General features: G+C 38.4%; 1 protein-coding gene across 1 annotated transcript; it reads right to left on the bottom strand.

The window, feature by feature from the left end:
* Nucleotides 1-1,418: 1,418 nt before the first annotated feature.
* On the bottom strand, nucleotides 1,419-19,290 carry wnt7aa (wingless-type MMTV integration site family, member 7Aa). The gene is made up of 4 exons (XM_084349518.1): nucleotides 18,778-19,290; nucleotides 18,182-18,408; nucleotides 15,287-15,558; nucleotides 1,419-4,500 (listed from the first exon to the last, which is right to left on the bottom strand). Exons 1-4 carry the CDS (start codon nucleotides 18,846-18,848, stop codon nucleotides 4,021-4,023), a joined length of 1,050 nt encoding a protein of 349 aa, XP_084205644.1. The 5' UTR covers nucleotides 18,849-19,290; the 3' UTR covers nucleotides 1,419-4,020.
* Between the last annotated feature and the right edge of the window lie 1,338 nt (nucleotides 19,291-20,628).

Here is a 20,628-nt window from a genome sequence, read left to right on the forward strand (position 1 = left end):
CAGAGGCTTGGTGTTACTCAAACCAAGGCTGTTTGGCCAGCTGCCTTTTGAAAGCGTCACTCCATTGAGGCAAAGTTTAGCTGAGGAATGTTTTGTGCCGACTATTCCAGGAGTTAAGACCTTTTCTGTTGCTCAGATTGAAATTCTTCTCAACATCATCCCCTTGCAATTGTAAAGACCCCTCCCTGCTTTCTTCCCATTTGCCATTTCTACAAAATAAATAGCATCCAAATTTTATCTGGGTTTTGCATGGTTACCATTTTGTTAATGGGCAGTCTGGCCTCTCGATGAGACGAAGAGCATTTTTGGGGGGCACAGTGAGGTTGTTGTAGCAACGTTGTTGAGGAGTGAATGAAGCAGATGTCAGAGTAATCCATCAGCCGGCAGCTCCACACTCCCACTGCTCACTGAGGCACAAACTGCTGTGACACCCTCTGCATCGCAACCCTCAATCAGACCTACTTCACCCTGATCGGTCCTTAAACTTGAAAAATGTGTATTAAATACTGCTTTACCATCGATCTCTGATTTAAGAGCACTACAGCAGTTGGGTGATATCATTTCATCAGTTTATCACACAAAGAGAAAAACCTCGATGAAAACTTTGTCAGTATTGACTGACTCTTCATTAGAAACTTTCTTTATAATAACCAAACAAGAGATCTGCAACCAAAACCATGGAGCACGCTTTGATACTTTGATAAAGGCATGTTACAGTTTTGATACTGTACTGTCCCAACTGGTTACTATTGTCCCTGTTGAGACACATCTGATTGTTTTATATTTCAGTATTAGGGTTGGGTATCAAACCTTTATAGTAATTATGTACCATCTGAAATGTATCAGTACAACCACATATCAAAAACTGTAGTATCAGAAGCTGGGATTGAATGCTTGGAATGCTTTGTTGTGTTTTTTATTTATTGTATAATCAAATATTTCATTAAACCCAAATCAAAACTTTAATCTCATATTATAATTTTTTTCTTCTGTCTTTGTATTCATACCAGAACTCAGATATATTTTCAGTAATATCAAAAAATGTCAAATGATACACAGCTGATGCATTCAGGTGGCTTAAGGGTAAAGCCACCAACCATGAACCTGAACCCATGAACCATCCGGTTTTGTTGCTTGCCATTTCCCATCACCACAAGGCAAAAAAAAAAAAAAAAAAATGGTTGACATGAAACGATACCAAGCCCTAGTTGCTGTCAGTTAGAGACTTCCCAAAAAGCATAAACTTCATATTTGTGAATCAATGGTTAACCTTATTGAGAGCTGAAGTAAAACCGAATCTCATAGCTTCTGTCCCTGAAGTAAAATAATCACATAACATTTGCATTAACACAAATGACTAAAAATTATTTTTTTAATTATTGTATTTTAATGAGTGAGTAAGGGTCTGAATAAATCAATACATTTAATGTGTCAACAATACATAATCATTATTTCTTGAAAAGATCTCAGATTTCATTAACTGACCCTGTTTGACAAATAACTAAATAACTAAATTTCAGCCTTGGAACATAACCTTGGTCAACAGTATGTCACGCCAATCCATATATCTAGATTGATGTGAACTAGATGGACATTCTTTAATATAATAATTATTCATGTGTATTTATGATTTGTGCTTTTAGCAACCTTTAAAGGTGTAACATGCAAGATATGGCCACCTGCCAAAAATAACCCCAAAAAATATACGGGGTAGCATAACTGCTTACTGCTGTTCACTATACTCTTTGCTGAAGCTATCTTTGGCTGAAGTGATTATCTGCTGTTAGCAAGTTAGCTCAGTTAACTGTGTAGCTAAGTGGCCCTATTAGCTGATCATAGGTCACAGGTCAGGACCCTGGCCTGGGATCATTGGGGAGTCATTAGGGCAACGAAACTCAGCCTCATAGGGCTCAGCAGCCTCCTAGTAAACATTGCTGGTCACTAGACTGGGGCTTGACAAAGCCAGAAGATTTATTTTAACCAAACCAAACATGTTTTGGAAAGACAAACCAAGATTGTTTTGGTTAGTTTAGTTTGTGTTGAGTTTGAATGAAATGTGTTTTATGATGAGTTTGTAATTTTCAGTTTGGTAAGGAAAATAATTGTTATAATGTAAATTGTATTTCCTTTCTTGATATTTTGTTAGTTCATTTTGTTAACTTATTACACTTAGGAGAAAACTCACCACTACTCAAAAAATTAGCTAGGGATATTGGGATATGGGTGCATATGTGCATGTGCATGGATATGCAATAAAAGTCAAATGAAATGTGTCGCAGTATTTTTGGGGACCAAAAATATTGCAAAACACAAAATAAAAATTCAGATATGTCACAGAATAAACAATCAAATGAAACACTAAAATATACCAATATCCCTAACTAATTTTGTGTAGTTCACATCTCCCAACTGAAACTACAGGGGCAGACTATTGCATCTTGACTACTGCATCATCTACGTAGTACTATGAAACAGAATGGGCTGGATTTGCTGGTTAGCATGCTCACTTAGGCAGACCTCTCCGCAACACAATACACATATGTCTTGTTTCTTCACATTCTGCAGAAAATGTCAGTTCATTTTCTGAACATTCTAAACTAAAATTTTGGCCATATCTTACAAATTCCCCCTTAACGACCACCTCTGAAGACTTTTAGCTTTAATGCTAAATATTGCCTAATCAACAGGAGAGGACAGTTGAATGGCTGCAGCTAGGCACGGCTGAAACAATGGCTGAAACAAAGGCTGACATGAAAAGTACAATGGCGCAGATGTTTTCAGACAGCACGGAGTACAGCCAAATAGATGGAAATATGACAAAAATACCTTGCATGAATATCATAAATAAGGAAGAAACAGTTACGTTTTTTACTGTTAATATGAACCACTGGCATACTCGCCTCGACGTGACACCAGGACTTTCACCCTCAATGGGCAATGAGGCAAGGTGAGATAATGTTTTCTGAAATGGGTTAAAAATCACAATACTGCACATTTCAGTATAATGTTGTTATATTCTACTGCTGAGGAACAAGGTACATTTTCAAAACAGTGTGTCAGTGGGTCATTTCCTTTCAGCAAACTCAGTAACTGAACAGATAGAAATGCTAAGGCAAAATATTTTACATAGAAATAGAAAATAAATTAAAAAAAATAGCATATAAAAATAATCTCTTACAAAATATACTCTATCAACCAACATTAGGGGGAATTTATGTCTGGAAGCTCGTGTTTGTTTCTGGTGGTGTCAACTTAGCTTAAAGAGTCAATATGGCTGCTCAGTCACAAACTCCATATCCTTCCAGACAACTAGCAGCAAACTGAAGGGGAGAGGGGACAGAAACAAGTAGAAACCAATACTATCATACAGAGCCCAGGTTCAGTAGTTTAATGTTCTTCTGCTAGGCTTAATGCACTTAAGCTGCAGGGTCCCAAATATCTCATTCAGTCAAGTTCAGTTTTGACTGTTTCAGTTTCAGCTCCAGTGTGTAAGTTGTCTTGCTAAAAAATCTAAAGAAAATTCTTATTGCTGTTAAGTGCACTCAAATCATTTGTCACCAACACCACCTTAAAACCTTACCAGATTTAGTCAACAGTGAATTTAAAAAATTATCAGTAGTTTTCTCATTGAATAAATTATTAGTCTAGGAAAAAAAGCTGTCACTGTTTGAGGTGAGTCATGCCAATAGACCAGTATGGCCTGGAGAGAAGTGAAGCCTGTGGCATGAAATGTTCATATTATAAAATAAAAATACAATTTATGAGCCCATGGGTTGAGTCCAGTGTCATGGTAGATGTCCATTGGCATCGGAATAATCAACATGCGTTAGAGAAACTGGTTGTCGTGGTGCCCAGACAGCAAGGCAGTCACTCCGCATGTGTCTATCAGCCACAGAGAACTCTTATTCTGAAATACATACACATACGCACATACACACATACACACACACACACACACACACACACACACACACACACACTGTCTAGCTGTGTGTCTAAATACACGTCCAATAAATATTTCTATTTACAGGTATACACTTCTGTCCTCTCACTGCAGGTGTTGCATTTAACATAACAGCACCACAGGAATTTGCAGTTGCACTGCCAAACGCGGGAGTATTGGTGCGTGTTATATCCTCGACCACAACACATCAGGTCACAGCTGTTGGGCTGCAGAGCCGTTTTGTTGCAAAGGCGCCCCTGTGTTCCCATGCTGCCGGTCAACGAGTCGGCCTCGCAGTAGTTGGGTGACCTCTCGATGTAGACCAATTCTGTGTCCATGGGCTTTCGGTATGAGTGGGGTTTTTTGATCTTCAGGAAGGTGGGGCGCTTGTTGCGGCTGGCTCGTACAGGCTCCACATGCACGGCCTGGTTGTACTTGTCCTTGAGGATATATCCCAGCTGACGGAACTTGGGGAGCGTCGTCCAGCATGTCTTGGTGGTGCAGGATCCTGACACACCGTGACACTTGCACTCCAGTCGCATGCCCTTCTCCAGGACCTACAACATCGAGGAAAAGTTCAGTTGAAACAAGGTATCAACTTTTAATCTGTGAAGTATACAGAGTTACAATTGCCCAGTTGAAATTTGGTCAAATGTACTTAGTTTATTTATTTTTAGATTAAACTTGTGTGCTTTACCCAATACATTGTGTAGCTCTAGGATGTCTTCTTATGAAGTTCTATCATTTAATTCTTACAATTTGTTGTTGTTTTTCAATAATGAGCAGGTAAGAAACGTGATTTCATAGATATACTGAGTCTAACATATTGCATGAATAGTTCAACAGGTTGAGACAAAAGTTTTCTAGCATTCCAAATGAATGTAAGCATTCCAGAGATCTCAGAGCGGCTACAGTATGTTACCCTGTGGCTAGTAGCTATGTATGTGCCATTCTTTTACAAGACGGGTTGAGCTTAAAAACACTCACAGATGCATGGAAACTTAATACATATTATTTTATTTAGTGATATGAATAATAGACATCTTTAAAACCTCTGACACTTGAAGGAAAATTATGGGAGGTTTTATATTTATATTTCAGCAATTTAGTGGCATAACAAGTTAAGTATTTAGTACAAATATCAGATGCAACCAAGTATGACAGATACAGTATCCAACAGAAATGTAACAAGCATGAATGTGATAGTAAGGAAACAAGCACCCATCGGTACATACATATATGTGTATATTAACAAAGACACACGCTACACATTTCTATATTAATTTCTATATTGCTTTGTTCACTAGTCATGAGGAGAACAACTCAGTCTGTCTGAAATATTTTGTCTGTCACTCCAGAGATTTGTTTAGTCATAGAAAATAACCCTGACAATGTTGGTGTGATGTTATCAGGCCAATGTTATTAACTGGGTTGTGGAGTTTGAAAGATGTGAGCAATGCTTTAGAATGACCTTGTATACAAAGCGAAGAAAATCCCAAGAGTGGACACACGGAAGACCTTCACCCAGGACACTGGGGTTTTTGTCCTGTGTGAAACTAAACATTAAAAAATATTTTCCTTAACACCACCAAACAATCTTTTTCTATAGTTAAAGCTGCTGTAAGTGTTGTCATTGTTTTAGCTAATTTCCTGCTGCAAATTGTGTTTTTAATATTCAATGTCTGCCATGTCTGTCTACAGAGCAATCTGCTATTTGTTTCCATGGATCTGCAGTATCTTGACCAACTGCTTTACTATGGACAACAATAATGGAAAAACAGGCAGAATGACCACAAAACTCCTCTTAGTATGTGGTTACACTAAAATGAATGTGTAAAGGTGATGAATTGAGACGGAAGTTTGGTTAATTTACAAGTTCTTGTGGCGACTGAAGAGACAGTTTGGTCTGTCACCACATTGAGGCATTTACAACAAGCAAACTGGCAGTGGTGACGGGCCCTTTCAGGGATAGAGAGGAACCTTTCGGCATGTTTAGTAAAGCAGCCTGGATATTCTCTATGTGCCTCAGGCTGAATGACATCAGCTTACCCTCCTTCCACCTCACAGAGTGGGAACCCTCGCTGGCATTAGAGAAGCCTCACCCTGCTTTTAAATGACTCCACTGTGATGTGGCCTCAGACTTTCTGGAGTCTCATGGGGTAATTGTCGAAAGCCTTGGGTGCATAAAGCTTAGTATGGCCATGCCCCCGAGACCTGACAAACATTTAATTCATGGAGTTCAGTAGAGTGAAATGCCAATGAAGCTGCCATTGTTTGTCTAACAGAACTCCTGTAAGCCGAAGGTTGGCGCTCAGAACACACACTGACATCATCTCCAATTTAACATGAAAACCATACTACAATAATTACAGAGGTATCAGTTTAGTAAGTGTATATTAAGAGATTCACACACACTATCGCATTCCACCTGATGCCAGACCTCAAATATGAGGACTAGACTGAGATGAAAGTACTCCTCTTTCCTCCTGAATGGAACCAAAACCTGTCAATGTAACACTGGCATGAAATCTATCTAAACATATTCACTTCTCAGCTTCTCAATGTTCACATACATAGCCCTCTAAATGTACATTCTTCTTTAAAATAATATTTTCAGCAGAAGATATTATCAAACAGAAACCTCTGAAACATCTATGTGCATTGCAGATACTGATAGTTTCAGCATCAGCTTATACAAATCTATGGAGTACACAACATCTGTGTATATGACCGATATACTGTAAACACTGGAGTATGCAGTGCATATGTTAAATATTTAGTTTTTTTATGCATTTTTAAAAAAATGTAAATATGGTTTAAAATATGGTCTAAAACCAAGCAATACATCGACTGGTAGAAATCAGAAGCATAATTGCTATGTTAAAATGATATCTAGTGACCGGTGGGGTATCAATCTAACCACAATGGAGTCAACTGACGTGTTCATATCCATGCATGAAATAGGAATTAACAGATAATGAGACAAGATGGAGAGTAACTGGGATTTGCTTGTTGAATACATTTTGACTGCATGATCAAGCTAGCATTTCATAAAATTGCAAATCTTTCAACCAGTGTAGCACTACAACCAACAATTCTTAAAGAGTACTGTTACATTCAACCTATGAATTGTTAAAATGTACACAAACAGTTAAAGGCTCTCTGTGGAACTTCTGTGTTGTGCTGGAAGCCGATTGTTAGTTCATGTTAGCAGGCTTCATTTCAAAATTAATGTTAGCTACTTTTGCTCTCTGAGAGAGGTACTGAGACGAGGCAGTGGGGATGTTCATTGCTAAAAGACTTGCAGCCCTTTTCGGTGGTGACTGATGTGGGTTTTTGTCACCTAATGAAAACAACTGATCCATGTTGTGCCCTTTCATACATTGCTCAGCAGCCAAGTTATTCCTGACTTCTAGCTGATTGGCTAAAACACAGAGCCTTGCGCTCAGCATGGATATTTTTTATTTTTATATACATTTATTTGACATTATACAATACACAAAATAAATACTGTACAATAAAAAATAAAGACAGAATTTTGAATAGTAATATACTATTATAGATATGAGACATTTTCAGAAAGATAAGAGACTGATTTGGTCACATCTTTAATTGTATTGACCTAATGTGATTGGACAGAGCCTGATGTGGGGGCGTTACACTGGGACTTGGGAAATCTACTGTATACTGGATTTATCAATGTTTAAGGACACGGAAACATGTTGACTACCTTTATATTTACTTTTTGGCATAACGGTCATGGTCTATTATGCACATACACACAATTTGCAAATTTATTTTCGAGATCATTATATAATATAGGAGACCAGAAGCAAACAATATAATTTTAATTTAACAGAGTATAATTATCATGTAATATTTTGTGTACACTTAAGAGATACAAACTAGGAATATTGTCCTGGTGTATATGTGGCATTTTATCTTATCAGGAGATGATGATTTGTCTTTTCATCACAAATACAGACGTCTGTTCACCTCTTTACCTTTTCCCGAAGAAAACCATCTGTAGTTGAAATAATCTTTCAGCGGGATCCACATCAAATAAAAGACAGTAGTGAGCTTGGTGATTTTTCTTTTTATTTGTGAAGTAACTAATGATTCATGTTATTTTTAATACTTTCATACGCTACTTTAAGTAGTTATTTTGATCACTACCTTTACTGCTACTTGAGTAGGCCTACTTGTTTTTGCAAAGTAACAGTACATACTTGAGTTCTGTTTTTGGCTACTCCACCCACCTATTCCCCCACTGTCTCTGCATATTAATCTGACAGCTCTCAATAAAACAGCTAACCATGTGGGAGAGACTAAATGAAGAACAGACATGAGGAGAAACCTGACTGTGGATTTTTCTCACTACAGACTATAACAGAATCTTAACAAAAAAAATCTGAAGAAAATTACCTTTCATGTGTGAAACCAGGTGGCAAAAAACCTGCATGTGTAAAACTGAGTTCTTTTGGCAAGTAATGTGTTATTATTGGCGCTAATCTTCCATCAGTGTCAATGGTGGAATATTATAATATCAGCAAGTCAAATCAAGCAGAAACACTTAATGGCCTCATTTTGATATATGATCCTTTTCATGTTATACATCATAGTTTATGGTTAAGGTTAGTGTCAGTTGCAGCAGTTAGCATGCAGCACTTTTCTTATGTTTTATGTTCAAAGTCATTATAACACCAACAGTAGTAATTACAAGGGGGCTCCAGTAGGGGTTGTTGAGCTGCGTTGCAGGAAACCTGGTTTCATCCCTATAGTCATTATACACATGATCTGAGGAAAGTTTGTGTCTGTGAATCTTTCATTCAAACACTCCCCTTTACATGTGACTATGTTACATAAACTATGATGTAAAATGAAATGGCTCATATATCAGAATGAGGCTGCATGACATTTTTTCCTTGTCATTATCTGAGAGCATGGTCTTTCAATTTGACAGCATGATTAAATCATTTCCTAATATTTTTTTCCCTCAAAACCCTGCCCTCACACTTAAATATCCTCTGTTTGTGTTTAGAATTGCTCTACTTGTGCTTAAATTGCTTGCACCCAGGTCTCACACAGATTTGTGCACTCCAGTTTTAGCCCTTCTCATCTGACTCAGGCTGCTTCACTGGGGTTGTGAAACTTCTGCTCTCGGATCTCTCCTGTCACTGCAGAATTGCTTGACTCGCGCGTAAGCAGTGCTAATGCCGGCAGCTTGGCTACTCAAACCTGTTTACATGGACGCTGAAGTAAAAAGCGCGTTCTGGCACACACATGCACTGCTCAAGCAGCCAGTGTGTTCAGCCCATTAAAGCGTCCGGTACGGGTGGTCACTCTTCAACCTATATTTTTTTCCAGTCCTAAAAGTTAACCATGGGCAGCACAGCTTTCTCTGTGAAAGGATGCCATAACAACTGGAGTTAGAGATGTATGTAACTACATTTACTTGATGGATATGCCCTGTGAAGTAATGATATAGTAGATGGTAGAACTGCAGTTATTTATAGGCTTGGCAATGTTGTATAACTTTGATTAGCACACAGCAGTTAGCTTGCTAATACAGCTATTGTGATCCACTGAGCATTACTGTTGTACTAGCAACAATAATGATGCAGCAAGTGCTAAACCAGTGTAACATCTCTAGGTCATATACTGTAGTCTTTCACTGTTTCTTGCATACAGGCCAGCACATCACTACATTTACCTGCTACAAGAAGAAGTATACAACTGGTTGTCATGGTTTAGGTTTGTGGTTCAGTTAATTACTGTTTTATTTTGAAGTTCCCTTACTCATGTGTCATGTTTTCATCTTCTCTCTTTGTCTTTTCGAGTCTTTTTTCCTTTTCAAAATGTGTTTCATTTGTTAATTAGTCCTGTTTATTTAAGCCTGTGTTTCTCTTTTACTCGTTGTCAGTTTTTCTGTTTTGTCATGCTTTTCAGTCCTGTGTCCTGTTCCTGCCTGTGTTCCAAGTGCTTCTTTGGTTTGAACTATATTTAGTTTGGGTATTTTTGTATTTCTTTAGCTCTCTGATTTTTCAGAGAACTAAAGAAATACAAAAATATGCCGCTTGTGTTTTGTTGCCTTTTGTTGCAGTTTTTGTATACTTGGATTTTATTTTTGGAGTTTGGATTTATTGGATTTTGGACATCAGCTTTTTGTTAATAAAGCTTGCTTTTTGTTCAGTGACCTGCCTGCCTTCGAGTCTTGCATTTGGGCCCTGTTTTGTTTAAACCATAACACTGGTAGTCTGCATTTAACCCATCCCGAGGGAGCAGAGGGCAATGTACACCTGCAGGGACCATCTCCAGATCTTAGCGAGTGGTGGGGAAAACCCACTCACACATTTCATTTGTCATGTTTAAATGTAATAATAGCCATGTTGTATTTAAAAAAATTTAAAAAGCAAATTGCATTCAGAAGTGTTAAAAACCTGGTTCATTTAACATTCTGACTATGAAAAGTTTTGCTAGTAATCCTTTCCTACAGATAATAATAATGTAATGTTAGCTCCTCATAACAAATACTTTATAATGTGACTTCACTGGGTTCTGTAGGTCACTTCTTATGAATATACCTGTAAAGACACATGTAAAAAAAAAGAGCGTTTGTGAGAGTGATGGCATCAGTAAGCTACTAACCTAACATTATGTGACAGAGAGATATAAATAATGGTAGCATTATTTACCTGAGGAATTCGTCACAGAAAACTTTAATCTTGATTGCCAGCTGTAATGTGGATTCATGAAGAAAAGAATGCCAAGGTCTTGAACAAGTGCTGTCTGGTAAACAGGCCAACAGTACAGCAAAACATGTTTCAGCAGCACTCAGCACAAGGACGTTACGTTAAAACCTGGATACAGTGTTGGAGGCGGAGCCCCATTCATTCCTATGAAAGCCACTCAGTGGCACATGAAGCAAAAATAGCTCGACTTCCCAGCTAGAAAATTATCTGCTGTGAGCGTGTGCACTAGAGACTGCTGCCGACTGAGCCGGCTAAAAAAGAAATAACATAATTAAATCACGCAGCTCTTCTATACTTTCAGATTTTTATTGGACCGAATGGCTCAAACAAATCATTTTCTTGGTGTTGTAACATATGCATCCCCGGTTTTAAAACTGTTTCTTTCACAATGTAAGCTTCTGGAAAAAGTGTTTTTGGGCCCCAGTACATCACGTGACATTGTAATTACATGGCCACTACGCAAGTTGGCTTCAAAGCCTGGCGCTCTTCCTTGGGGCTTGAGTCAGCAGCATTCACTCTCTCACTCTCTTTCTACAGCTTCTCAAGTCGCGTCTGCATTACAACAGTGCCCCCTAGTGGTATATAGTAGCAGACATATACAGTAAATGACGGAGCACTACACCGGTATTGTTAATTTCTCTCGGATTTAAAGTAGATTCCTACTCAAACATGTGTGGTGGTAAAGGGTGGTTATCTCACTTCACTATAGGGGGGGACAACAAACAGGACATTTTTTCAAGAGCAATTCCTGAGGGGGCTACCAAAGCTGCCATCTAAAGTACTGTTTAGTAGCAAGAAATGTGCAACAAACTGGTATTAAATGTATATAGAGGAAACACTTTTAAACTATACTGAATAATTGAAAGGTAAATAACTTAAGGGTTGTACCAGCATGTAAAAACTTTAATATAACTATATCAATAGTCATAATAGTTATAAATGTGCTCCTCCGAGGAGTTTGTATGTTCAACCAGAAATACCACAAATGGCCAGAGGGTGGTAATTACGGAAGAGTATTAGGGCCAGGGGTGAGAAGGGAAAAAATGTCAGGAGGAAGTTTTTTTATTTAATTATGCACTTCAAGAAAAAAAGTAGAAATGTCGAGAATAAAGTTGAAATACAATTTTGTGAATAAAGTCAAAATGTCAAGAATAATGTTTGTTGACATTTGACATTTCAAGATTAAAGTCGACATTTTGAGACTACATCAAATATGACTGCCTCATGAACACAGTGTAGTTGTCAGTATTAGGACTTTGAAGAGATTGTGCCGAAGACTTTGTCTGTTCAGAAGGAAAAATCACACAAGCATGGAAGAGGTGGCCGCATTCGTGCAAGCTGAAATTGAAAGGATGTAGTAATGAGTAGAGACCCGATACTCGGGCAGCTCGCATAGCTGTCAGTCGCTCCCAGGTCGCTCCCCTAAATGGATTTGAGGGACTAGAAGTGCATAACGAAAAAAATTATACTTTTTTTCCCTCATCCCTGGTCCTAATACTCTTCCGAAGGTAAAGGTACACCATATATGGATATAGTTTTCCTGATCACATGAGAATGGTGTGATCTCATCCAACAGAATCTCTTTGAGAAATATCATGAAGATAGTTTCAGTATGAATTTGCTTTATAGTCATATTTTTGGATCCATTTATATAGGCATTAAATATGTGTAACTGGTCTAATCTGTGTCGACTTCAATAGCTTTGGACATATCATTCAAAATAAGTTATAAAAGCAGAGGAAATTAATAATCCAACTAAATCCAAACAAAATATTCTTCAAAAGTATTTATTATCTGAAGTGCCTCTGAAAAACAACTTTTACACATTTATGCTATAAGGTGAGTGAAATATGCACTTTAAAATGATTAATTTAAATGATTAATTGTAACTGTATGAGTAAAATAAAATTAAGTCACGTAGGTTATATTCACCTAATTATATTACAGAAATATTGCTGTTATCATCTACAAAAGACAGTATTTTGGTGTTACAATTCGCCCTCTTAATTTAACCAAGTGTCTAAAAATTCAGATCTGGCATTTCTAACAAAAAGAAAACCTGGCATTCTATTTGCTGGGGAATTTTGACAGGATTATTGCACAAAAAAGAGAGAGTGCAAGATAGACCTGAAAGCAAAAGTTTCACAAGCGCAAAGAAGCAGCCTGGTTGAGAGGAGAAGGGCGGAAGCTCAAAGCGCACAAAATCTGTGCGAGAAAACGATATGCAAGCATTCAGTTTGAGCACAAGCAGAGCAGATGATGTTTGAATGTGAGGGCAAGGTTTTGAGGCAAAACTTTTTTGACCCGTCATTTGGCTCCCTTTGTTTGTCCACTGGTAAATGACATCAGAGTCTGGCTAATGTACTCTCATAGGGTCATGGTCCTGGGTCCGTCTGACTGCATCTTGTCAGACACCCTTACCCTTGACTGTAATTGACTTTTGTTTTGTAAATGACTGTAGGATCTGACCACAGCTTGTAGCTCCTGATTTTATTATACGTCTAACCATTCATGAACTCTCTCATTGTTTTACTGACTATAGTTTACATGCCTTTATTCCCAAAAAGACAATATTCCTACCAAGTTATTTACATGACATGAATATTCCACTAATATAGCATTCAGATTTGCCTGACTCAGCGGCTTAGTGATCACCCCTGAACTAAAGACTCTGTTGGCTGTACGTGTGAATGTGTTTGCCAAACAACATGCTCTGATCTGATATGTTGGATCTGTTGTGGAAATGATGTGACCAATCCACATTAACACAGTTTCTTTGTCAGTGTCATTATAAAAAATCACTATTACTATTTTTAATGACACAATAATCCCTCTCTTAATGTTGCCTTACATAGAACTGATCCCAGAAGTCGTATACACTGAGGTATACAGATTTGAGAATTGGAAAAAGAACATTGAGGTATCAGATCGGTACTCAGTACTCAGAGTTGAAGTATGTGAGAGACAGGGTTGGGAGGGGTTACTTGACAAACATATTCCGATACAGATACAGATACGTCAGTAACGTAATCAAAGTATTACAAAATTAGAATAATGTAACTTGATTACTTTCCATTGCTTTTGAATTACTTCAATACCAAACATATGCAAGTCAAGACAAGATAAAAATACCAATCACATGACTTTTATTTAATCTAAATAACGAATGTACTGTCTGTAAGAATACACACTTGTGTATTCTGTTTCAGTTGAGACCAGAGTGATGGTGTGTGAGACTCATAAAGTATTGTCACGCATGCACATGTGCATGGTTACAGACTAGTATATCATTCTCAATTTTAAAATTGTAATCCAGTTAGTAATCCCCTTTTATACTGAATGCATCTGTAATCGAATTACATCTTTTTTCTGTAACTGTAATGGAATACAGTTACCTTTTTCTGTATCCTAGTTAAGTTATCCTGTTACATGTGTTCCATTACTGGTCCCAAGTCTGGTGACAGATTGCCACCCTTACGGAACATGCACACAGGTATACTGAAAAATATAATGTAACATTTTAAAATACTTTTTAATATATGGAAGGGTTTCACATACAGCAGGGTCCAGACTTCTATTTCGCATTTGTTTTCAATGTCATACTATCCATCGGAAATGATAATATCAGCTTCACAATTTAAGTCAGAAGTTGAATTTTTCAAACTGTACATGAGTTTCAGAATATCTTAGTGGTGATTTATCTTAGTAGTTAGTACTCAGAGTCTTGCGTTTTACATTTAGCAAATTCTGTGTAAGTAAATTTGATGTGTTGATCTTCTGATGGTGTGGTCACGCTTTGGGTACAACTGATCCAGTTTCTGTAAAAACGTTTTAGAGTTCCACACACTACCTCCTTAGAAACCTTTAGTCTAAACATGATTTGTCGCTGAGAAAGACCCTCTTTCACAATTTGGCTCCTGATTTAACTCTGATTTGTCAAACTTTCTGAGTATGTCTAGGCGCACATGAGATTTTCAATGTGGTTTCACAAAACATGCTAATATTTGTCAATTTGTTTCAAGAATATATTATAAAAAAGAATAAATATATATTTTGTAATCCATTGGTAATATATACTGATATGTATTTGAAAATGTATTACTCATTCTTTTGAATATATTACTCAATAATATACTTTTGGAAAATATATGGTAATAATTTTACAATATATTCAAAACGGCAATAATTAGTTTATTTGTCAACATATATAGAAGGTCTCATTTGATATAATTAAGAATACATCACAAGTACATTATTTAATACGTATTAAGATAACACTAATTGAAATTTAAGTGTAATATCAGTGTAATATATTATTATGAGCTGAAAATATTGTCATCAAACACAATTGACACAAAGTATATGTCAGTTGGATGTACATCATGTCCAGGATGTACACTGCCTCTCTGCCAGGGCATGCTGAGATAGCTCTTAAAACCATGGACAGCAGGTAAAGAAGGGCGTATAGAGCACAGATGCCTCAGATATTCCCTGACTTGTCTAGGTTTTCTTTTTATCTTCTTCTTTCAGATAATTGTTGGATGTGTTAAAATAAATTTTAAAAAAATAGACTTCAGAATAACAGGCCTACCTTGCGTCCCACTTCATTATTATGTAAATTCATGAGCGTCCTGGCATTCTGCTTGATCTCCCGCGCATCCACAAACACCTTAGAGAACCCCAGGCCATAATGGACATCGGCAGAGCAGCCGCCCCACTTCCAGCCCTCCTCCTGGTTGTAGAAACCCTGTTTCTCCTTGTCACAGCCACAGCCGCTCAAGCTCCCCTGGGTGCAAGCTGCAGTAACTGCATGGGCGACACCGGCAGCAATGATAGCGTAGGTGAACGCAGCCTCCTTACTGCCTGCAATAAAAAGAAAAGACATTTTTAATCACAATTACAGACAACAGGATTCACTATTTCAGGCACTGTCAAGCCTCCTTACATACCTGGCATAGTTGCCTCAAAGCAAATCATAAAATACATGAGCCACGCCAAATCTGATTCATTAATCAAGCTCTGTTAAAACAGATAAACTTCAGGATGAAGTGAATCATGCAGAAATATAAAGGAGAAGTTTGGAATGGAAGGTAGCTGATCTGAGGGAAGCAGGTCAGTGTCATTGTCCTTATGATGAGCTATGATAAAAGAACCTGCAGGACCCTGACTGCTCAAGAGTATAATTTCACACATTTACCAACAGTCAATCTGCTGAGTACATTTTTTTTTTTTTTTTTTTTTGGTAAAGATATTTTTCGAGATCATTCAGCGGGAGATAAATCATTACATGTTTAGGCATCATTTTTGGCCCTTGTCCCAGACGCCGTCACACTCGGATTCATCCTGTGGAGGTGAATCTGAGAGGCATGCGGAGCCTCCCTATATGGATGGATTTCCACTCCATAAATCTGAGTGCTTCAGGTCAACTGCGTTTTTTAATTAAAAAGGAGATAATTCCTGTTAGAGCGCACATGGAAAGCATCCAGAAATTACCATAAGTTGCAAAAACGCTCCATTTAAGTCCTCATCTTTAACAATTAAACTGCCATACAAACATACTTCACACACTGAAATGTGTGATTGTTGAGCTTTGCAGGAACAAGTGGATATGATGCTCACATTCACCTGTCATTAAAAGGACAATCTCAAAGTGCAAAGTAGATAGAAGATCAAACACAGAATCAAATCTGTAAACCTGAGCTATTAAACCACTTCTCTGATGTGCCTTTATACCCAGTGGAAGCAGCCAGTACCCACAGACAGTTACTTCAAATAACTGTCTTAGTGGGTGGGGAGGATACTTGATCCTAATGCCAAAATACTGTACATCGCTGCATCAGTGCCAACAACAATCTTAAATTGATGTATTCTGTCAGTTATCAGTGTTCCAGTCTGCTGAAACAAAACAATGGATTCAGACAGACTGTGTGCAGGGCAGCTGGACCCGAGCAGCGCTCAAGCTGACCTGCTATCTCCTGGAACTCCGCCTGAATCTCATCTACATTTAGGGAAAATTTGGATTCCGCAATACTGAAATGCTTTTATAAAAATCTGATGATATGCATCAGGGGCTCAGTTCTTGCCTGAAGCAGCGGCCTGAAATCATTCTACATAAAACGTCCCCTGCCAAGGATGCACAACCTGGAGGTAAATTTGTAAACCTAGGAGAAAGTACTTGTCTGAACATGAAGCTTTTAGGGGAAAAGTATTTTATGAACATACATGAAGGTGGTTTAGCTGAGAGTAGCGAAAGAGCATGTTGGTCTGCATGTGGAAGAAATCCATTGACTTACAGTGTATAGGCTATTCATGATAAAACACTGATATGTTACAGTCACAGATCACTTCAGGAATTGTACCAACAGGAAGCCTTATCACTGTTTATACTGTCCTGTATCATTCACACTCAAATTACACATTTTGCAGCCTCTAACTGTGGATTGGAAGACTCATTCAGACTGTTCTCATATTTGTTTCAGCTAATACTATAACCACCCCAGCCAATATAATATCAGGCCGTCGCGCACAATGCAGCAATCAGCAAAAATTAAAGGCTCAAACAAATGTGAGCAGTAATCCTTGATGACACTTGGCGTAAAAAATGACACCCAAGATCTGCATCTGCCTGTGAGATGACAGGGTGAACTTAAAGGACAAGACAGTGGAATACCAGTGTGCTAAATATGATTCTCCACTTATTTCCGCAGTCCTGTGTTTGGATCAAGTATTGCCTCGAGCCTTATTCCACATGCAGGACCAAATCTGCGGCTTATTTTCCCACCGAGAGCAGATGCAGGGAGTCTGAGCTTCAGACTTACAGACATTCGTCAAAGTGTCAGAGGTCGAGTACCTCAGGGGAATGCCTATTTTGGACAAATTATAGCAATTTCCAAAACTATTTCATGACTTCCTAAACAGTAAAGACAACATACAACTCAATACATGACGAAAACATGGTGTGTTGACTGATCTGTGTGCGAGAAACAGACAATTACCAAGCTGCTGCTGTACTATTATGCAGCGACTTAGAAAGGAAACAGCTTATTTCTTAGTGATAACTATTCTTTCAGTTAAAAACAATCTTGTGAGTGCTGTAACTATGAAGATCAAGGCATGCTGACATGTTTCAACAATGTCTTTTGTGGCACTTTGGAAGAAGAACTCAATTATGAGGTGGTGCTCTCAGATTAATAAGCATTTTTTTTTTTTTTTAGCTTACTTATCTTTTAAAACAACAATATTAATTATGTAGTAACATTTAGATTGATACTCAACTGAGCTGTTGTATATGTACACACTGCAGGTCATATGAGAAAAAAGTGCAATAAGATTATTTTAGAACTAATATAATGTGGGAAAATAAGGAAAAGTTATAGCCTATAAAAACCCAGGGTTTGCACAGAGAAACACGTAATTCAATGAGTGAATATATGTTCAGGTTTTCCTTGTTGCACGGTTTGTTAAATTGAATTCAAGTCCAACATACCCACTCTGAGCTCTTTCCCGAACACGGTCCTCTCTCCAAGGGCCGAGCAGTTCCAACGGCCGTGTCTGAACTGAAACTGACATTCATTGATCCCCATCTGAACTCCTTCTCCGATCACTATGATCGCGTCGGGTCGGCTCTGACAGATAGTCCTCTGACGGGGGGCCAGGCCAGGGATTTTATTACAGATGATGCTTGCTCCCAGCGCAGCCACCGATGACAGACCCCTGCGGTGAAGGTGGAAGGTTAAAATATGGCATTTTCCTTGGAAGCTGTGCAGGTGTTTGAATTTTTGCTTTCTGGGATCCCTCAAGTGAGAAAGTAGACACTGTTCCGACTTATCACACATGTATAATAACTGAGTTATGGTCTAATGACATCCCACAATGGATGTAATGCAAGTTCACTTGCAGGGGGAAAGCCAGAAAGAACCCCGGACATTACTTTGTGGGCCCCTCGTTTTGCTTTGGTTTTTACAGCCTTTTAAAGTCTATCATGGGTGAAACACATTATTTACATCTCCAGTTGGCTCAATTTTGTTCTGCTAAAATGTGTGAAAATGCACTGTCCACCTGTGTGACATCCCGAAAACTCACCCGATTTTCAAATACACTATTCCAAGGCACAGGAAAAAATGGAAAATCCAGCGTCGCGTCTTCCTACTCATGGTGCTCAGCCAGCTGCTGTGTTAGTGCTCTGCCGCTGCAAAAACCAGCCTTATTGCTCTACCGAGTCCCACAGGGTCTCCAGGTGTTCCGGGCTGCAGGCAGGGATAAAGCTCCTCGGAACAAACCAGTTTGTGGAAACACACTCGTTCTAATCTCATTTGGTCGCTGTCCGGTGCTGTGAGCCAGTGCTGGAGCATTGGGTCTGTTGTTTCCAGGTGCGCAGCTATGCTCCTCAGTGATCAGGCTCAGTGTGTGTGTGTGCTGTTTGTCTACCTTTTCTATCAGGGCGTGTTCTGCAGAGGATCTGCCTCTGAGCCGCTCAGCCTGCAGGTACACGCTCAGCTCATCAGTCCTTCTGTCTGACACACGCTCACAGCTGCAGACCTGTGTACAGCTGAGACACTCACATGTCTTCTCCTCTCCCGGACACTGGGTGATCCGTGTCTGACAGACCACCAGCCACTGGCACGTTTTTCTTTAGGTTCCAACAATGAGCTCCTTCCACAGATTCACTGTTATCTCTGCGAGTTGTGACCGCCCTCCATCTGGATCTGATTATATTTCATGTGATGCGAGGTGAGCTTCAGTTGTAAAGAATGAGTTGTTACATCAGTTGTGAGTAGATAAGTACATTTTAACATTCTCAAGAAAAACATTGAGGCGCATGTACTTGAGCATGACACTTGTATAGCCTACTTCTAATACTTGTTCATCTGCACATGTTCATCTTATTAAAATAGCTATTATGGCATCAGTATTGATAAAAATGCCCATTACACAAGGTCTGTAAAATGAGCTACAAACAAATGCCACTTAACATGGTAATACAGCAACACAGTTAAAGTTTAAGTTCAACCATAAATGAAAATGTAGCAATCAGCCTATCTTTCTTTATCTTTCTACTCACCATGCCCACTGACTCAACTGAAAACTTGAAGCTTCCAGAGACTTGGATTACTCCAGACGAGCTGTATGAAGCCATCCTATGTTTTTGTTGTTTTTCTCTGTTTTAAAACAGGAGAATACTGCAATACTGTTTTGCCGTGAAGCTTCAGAGATGTTTTGTGAACTATGAAACTTCACCTGTGTTGTTTCAGTGTGGAGGCGAGTGGATAATGACTAAATCTCCTTTTGGGTGAACTTCTTTCTTTTAAAAAGAAGGAACGATCTGCAAGAGTAGAACTGCTTTTACTTGTAATACTATAAGTACTTTTTCATTGTATTTTATTGTCATATAGCCTAATATTGTGTACAATTTAAAATTGCGTTTTCATTTAATTTCTGGTATTGCTACTTTTACTTAATGATCCAAGAACACTGATCCAAATCTGGATTATTATCCATGTGTGCTTTCAACAAGCTTACTAATGTTGTCTGCCAAACATCATCATCTTAAAGACTGTGAAAGGTAAAATGCATATTAGGATGGAAAGATTAGACATAGGCTATCACATTGAAAATGGGGGAAATAAATTCAAGCCATGAAACGCTTCAGCTTAACACTAACAGGAGTAACATGTAATTAAACATTAGATATCATATATGACGATCATTTGTCAGTGATTCACACAATTCATGGTGGTTTTCAGTGTAAGGAAGATGGTTTGACTTGAAGGACTACAACACCATCTACTGACAGAACTGTGGAACTACTATCAGTGTGTTCAAAAGTGAATGGCTGAATGAAGCTGCTCAGGCAGTGTGGAATCAAGAACAGTGAACACACCATAGACCCAGAAGAACCAATGTTACTCACACACCTGTCTGGTCTGATCTGAC

Source organism: Pagrus pagrus, assembly GCF_965226575.1.
Source record: "Pagrus pagrus genome assembly, chromosome: 3".
Classification (NCBI taxonomy): domain Eukaryota; kingdom Metazoa; phylum Chordata; class Actinopteri; order Spariformes; family Sparidae; genus Pagrus; species Pagrus pagrus.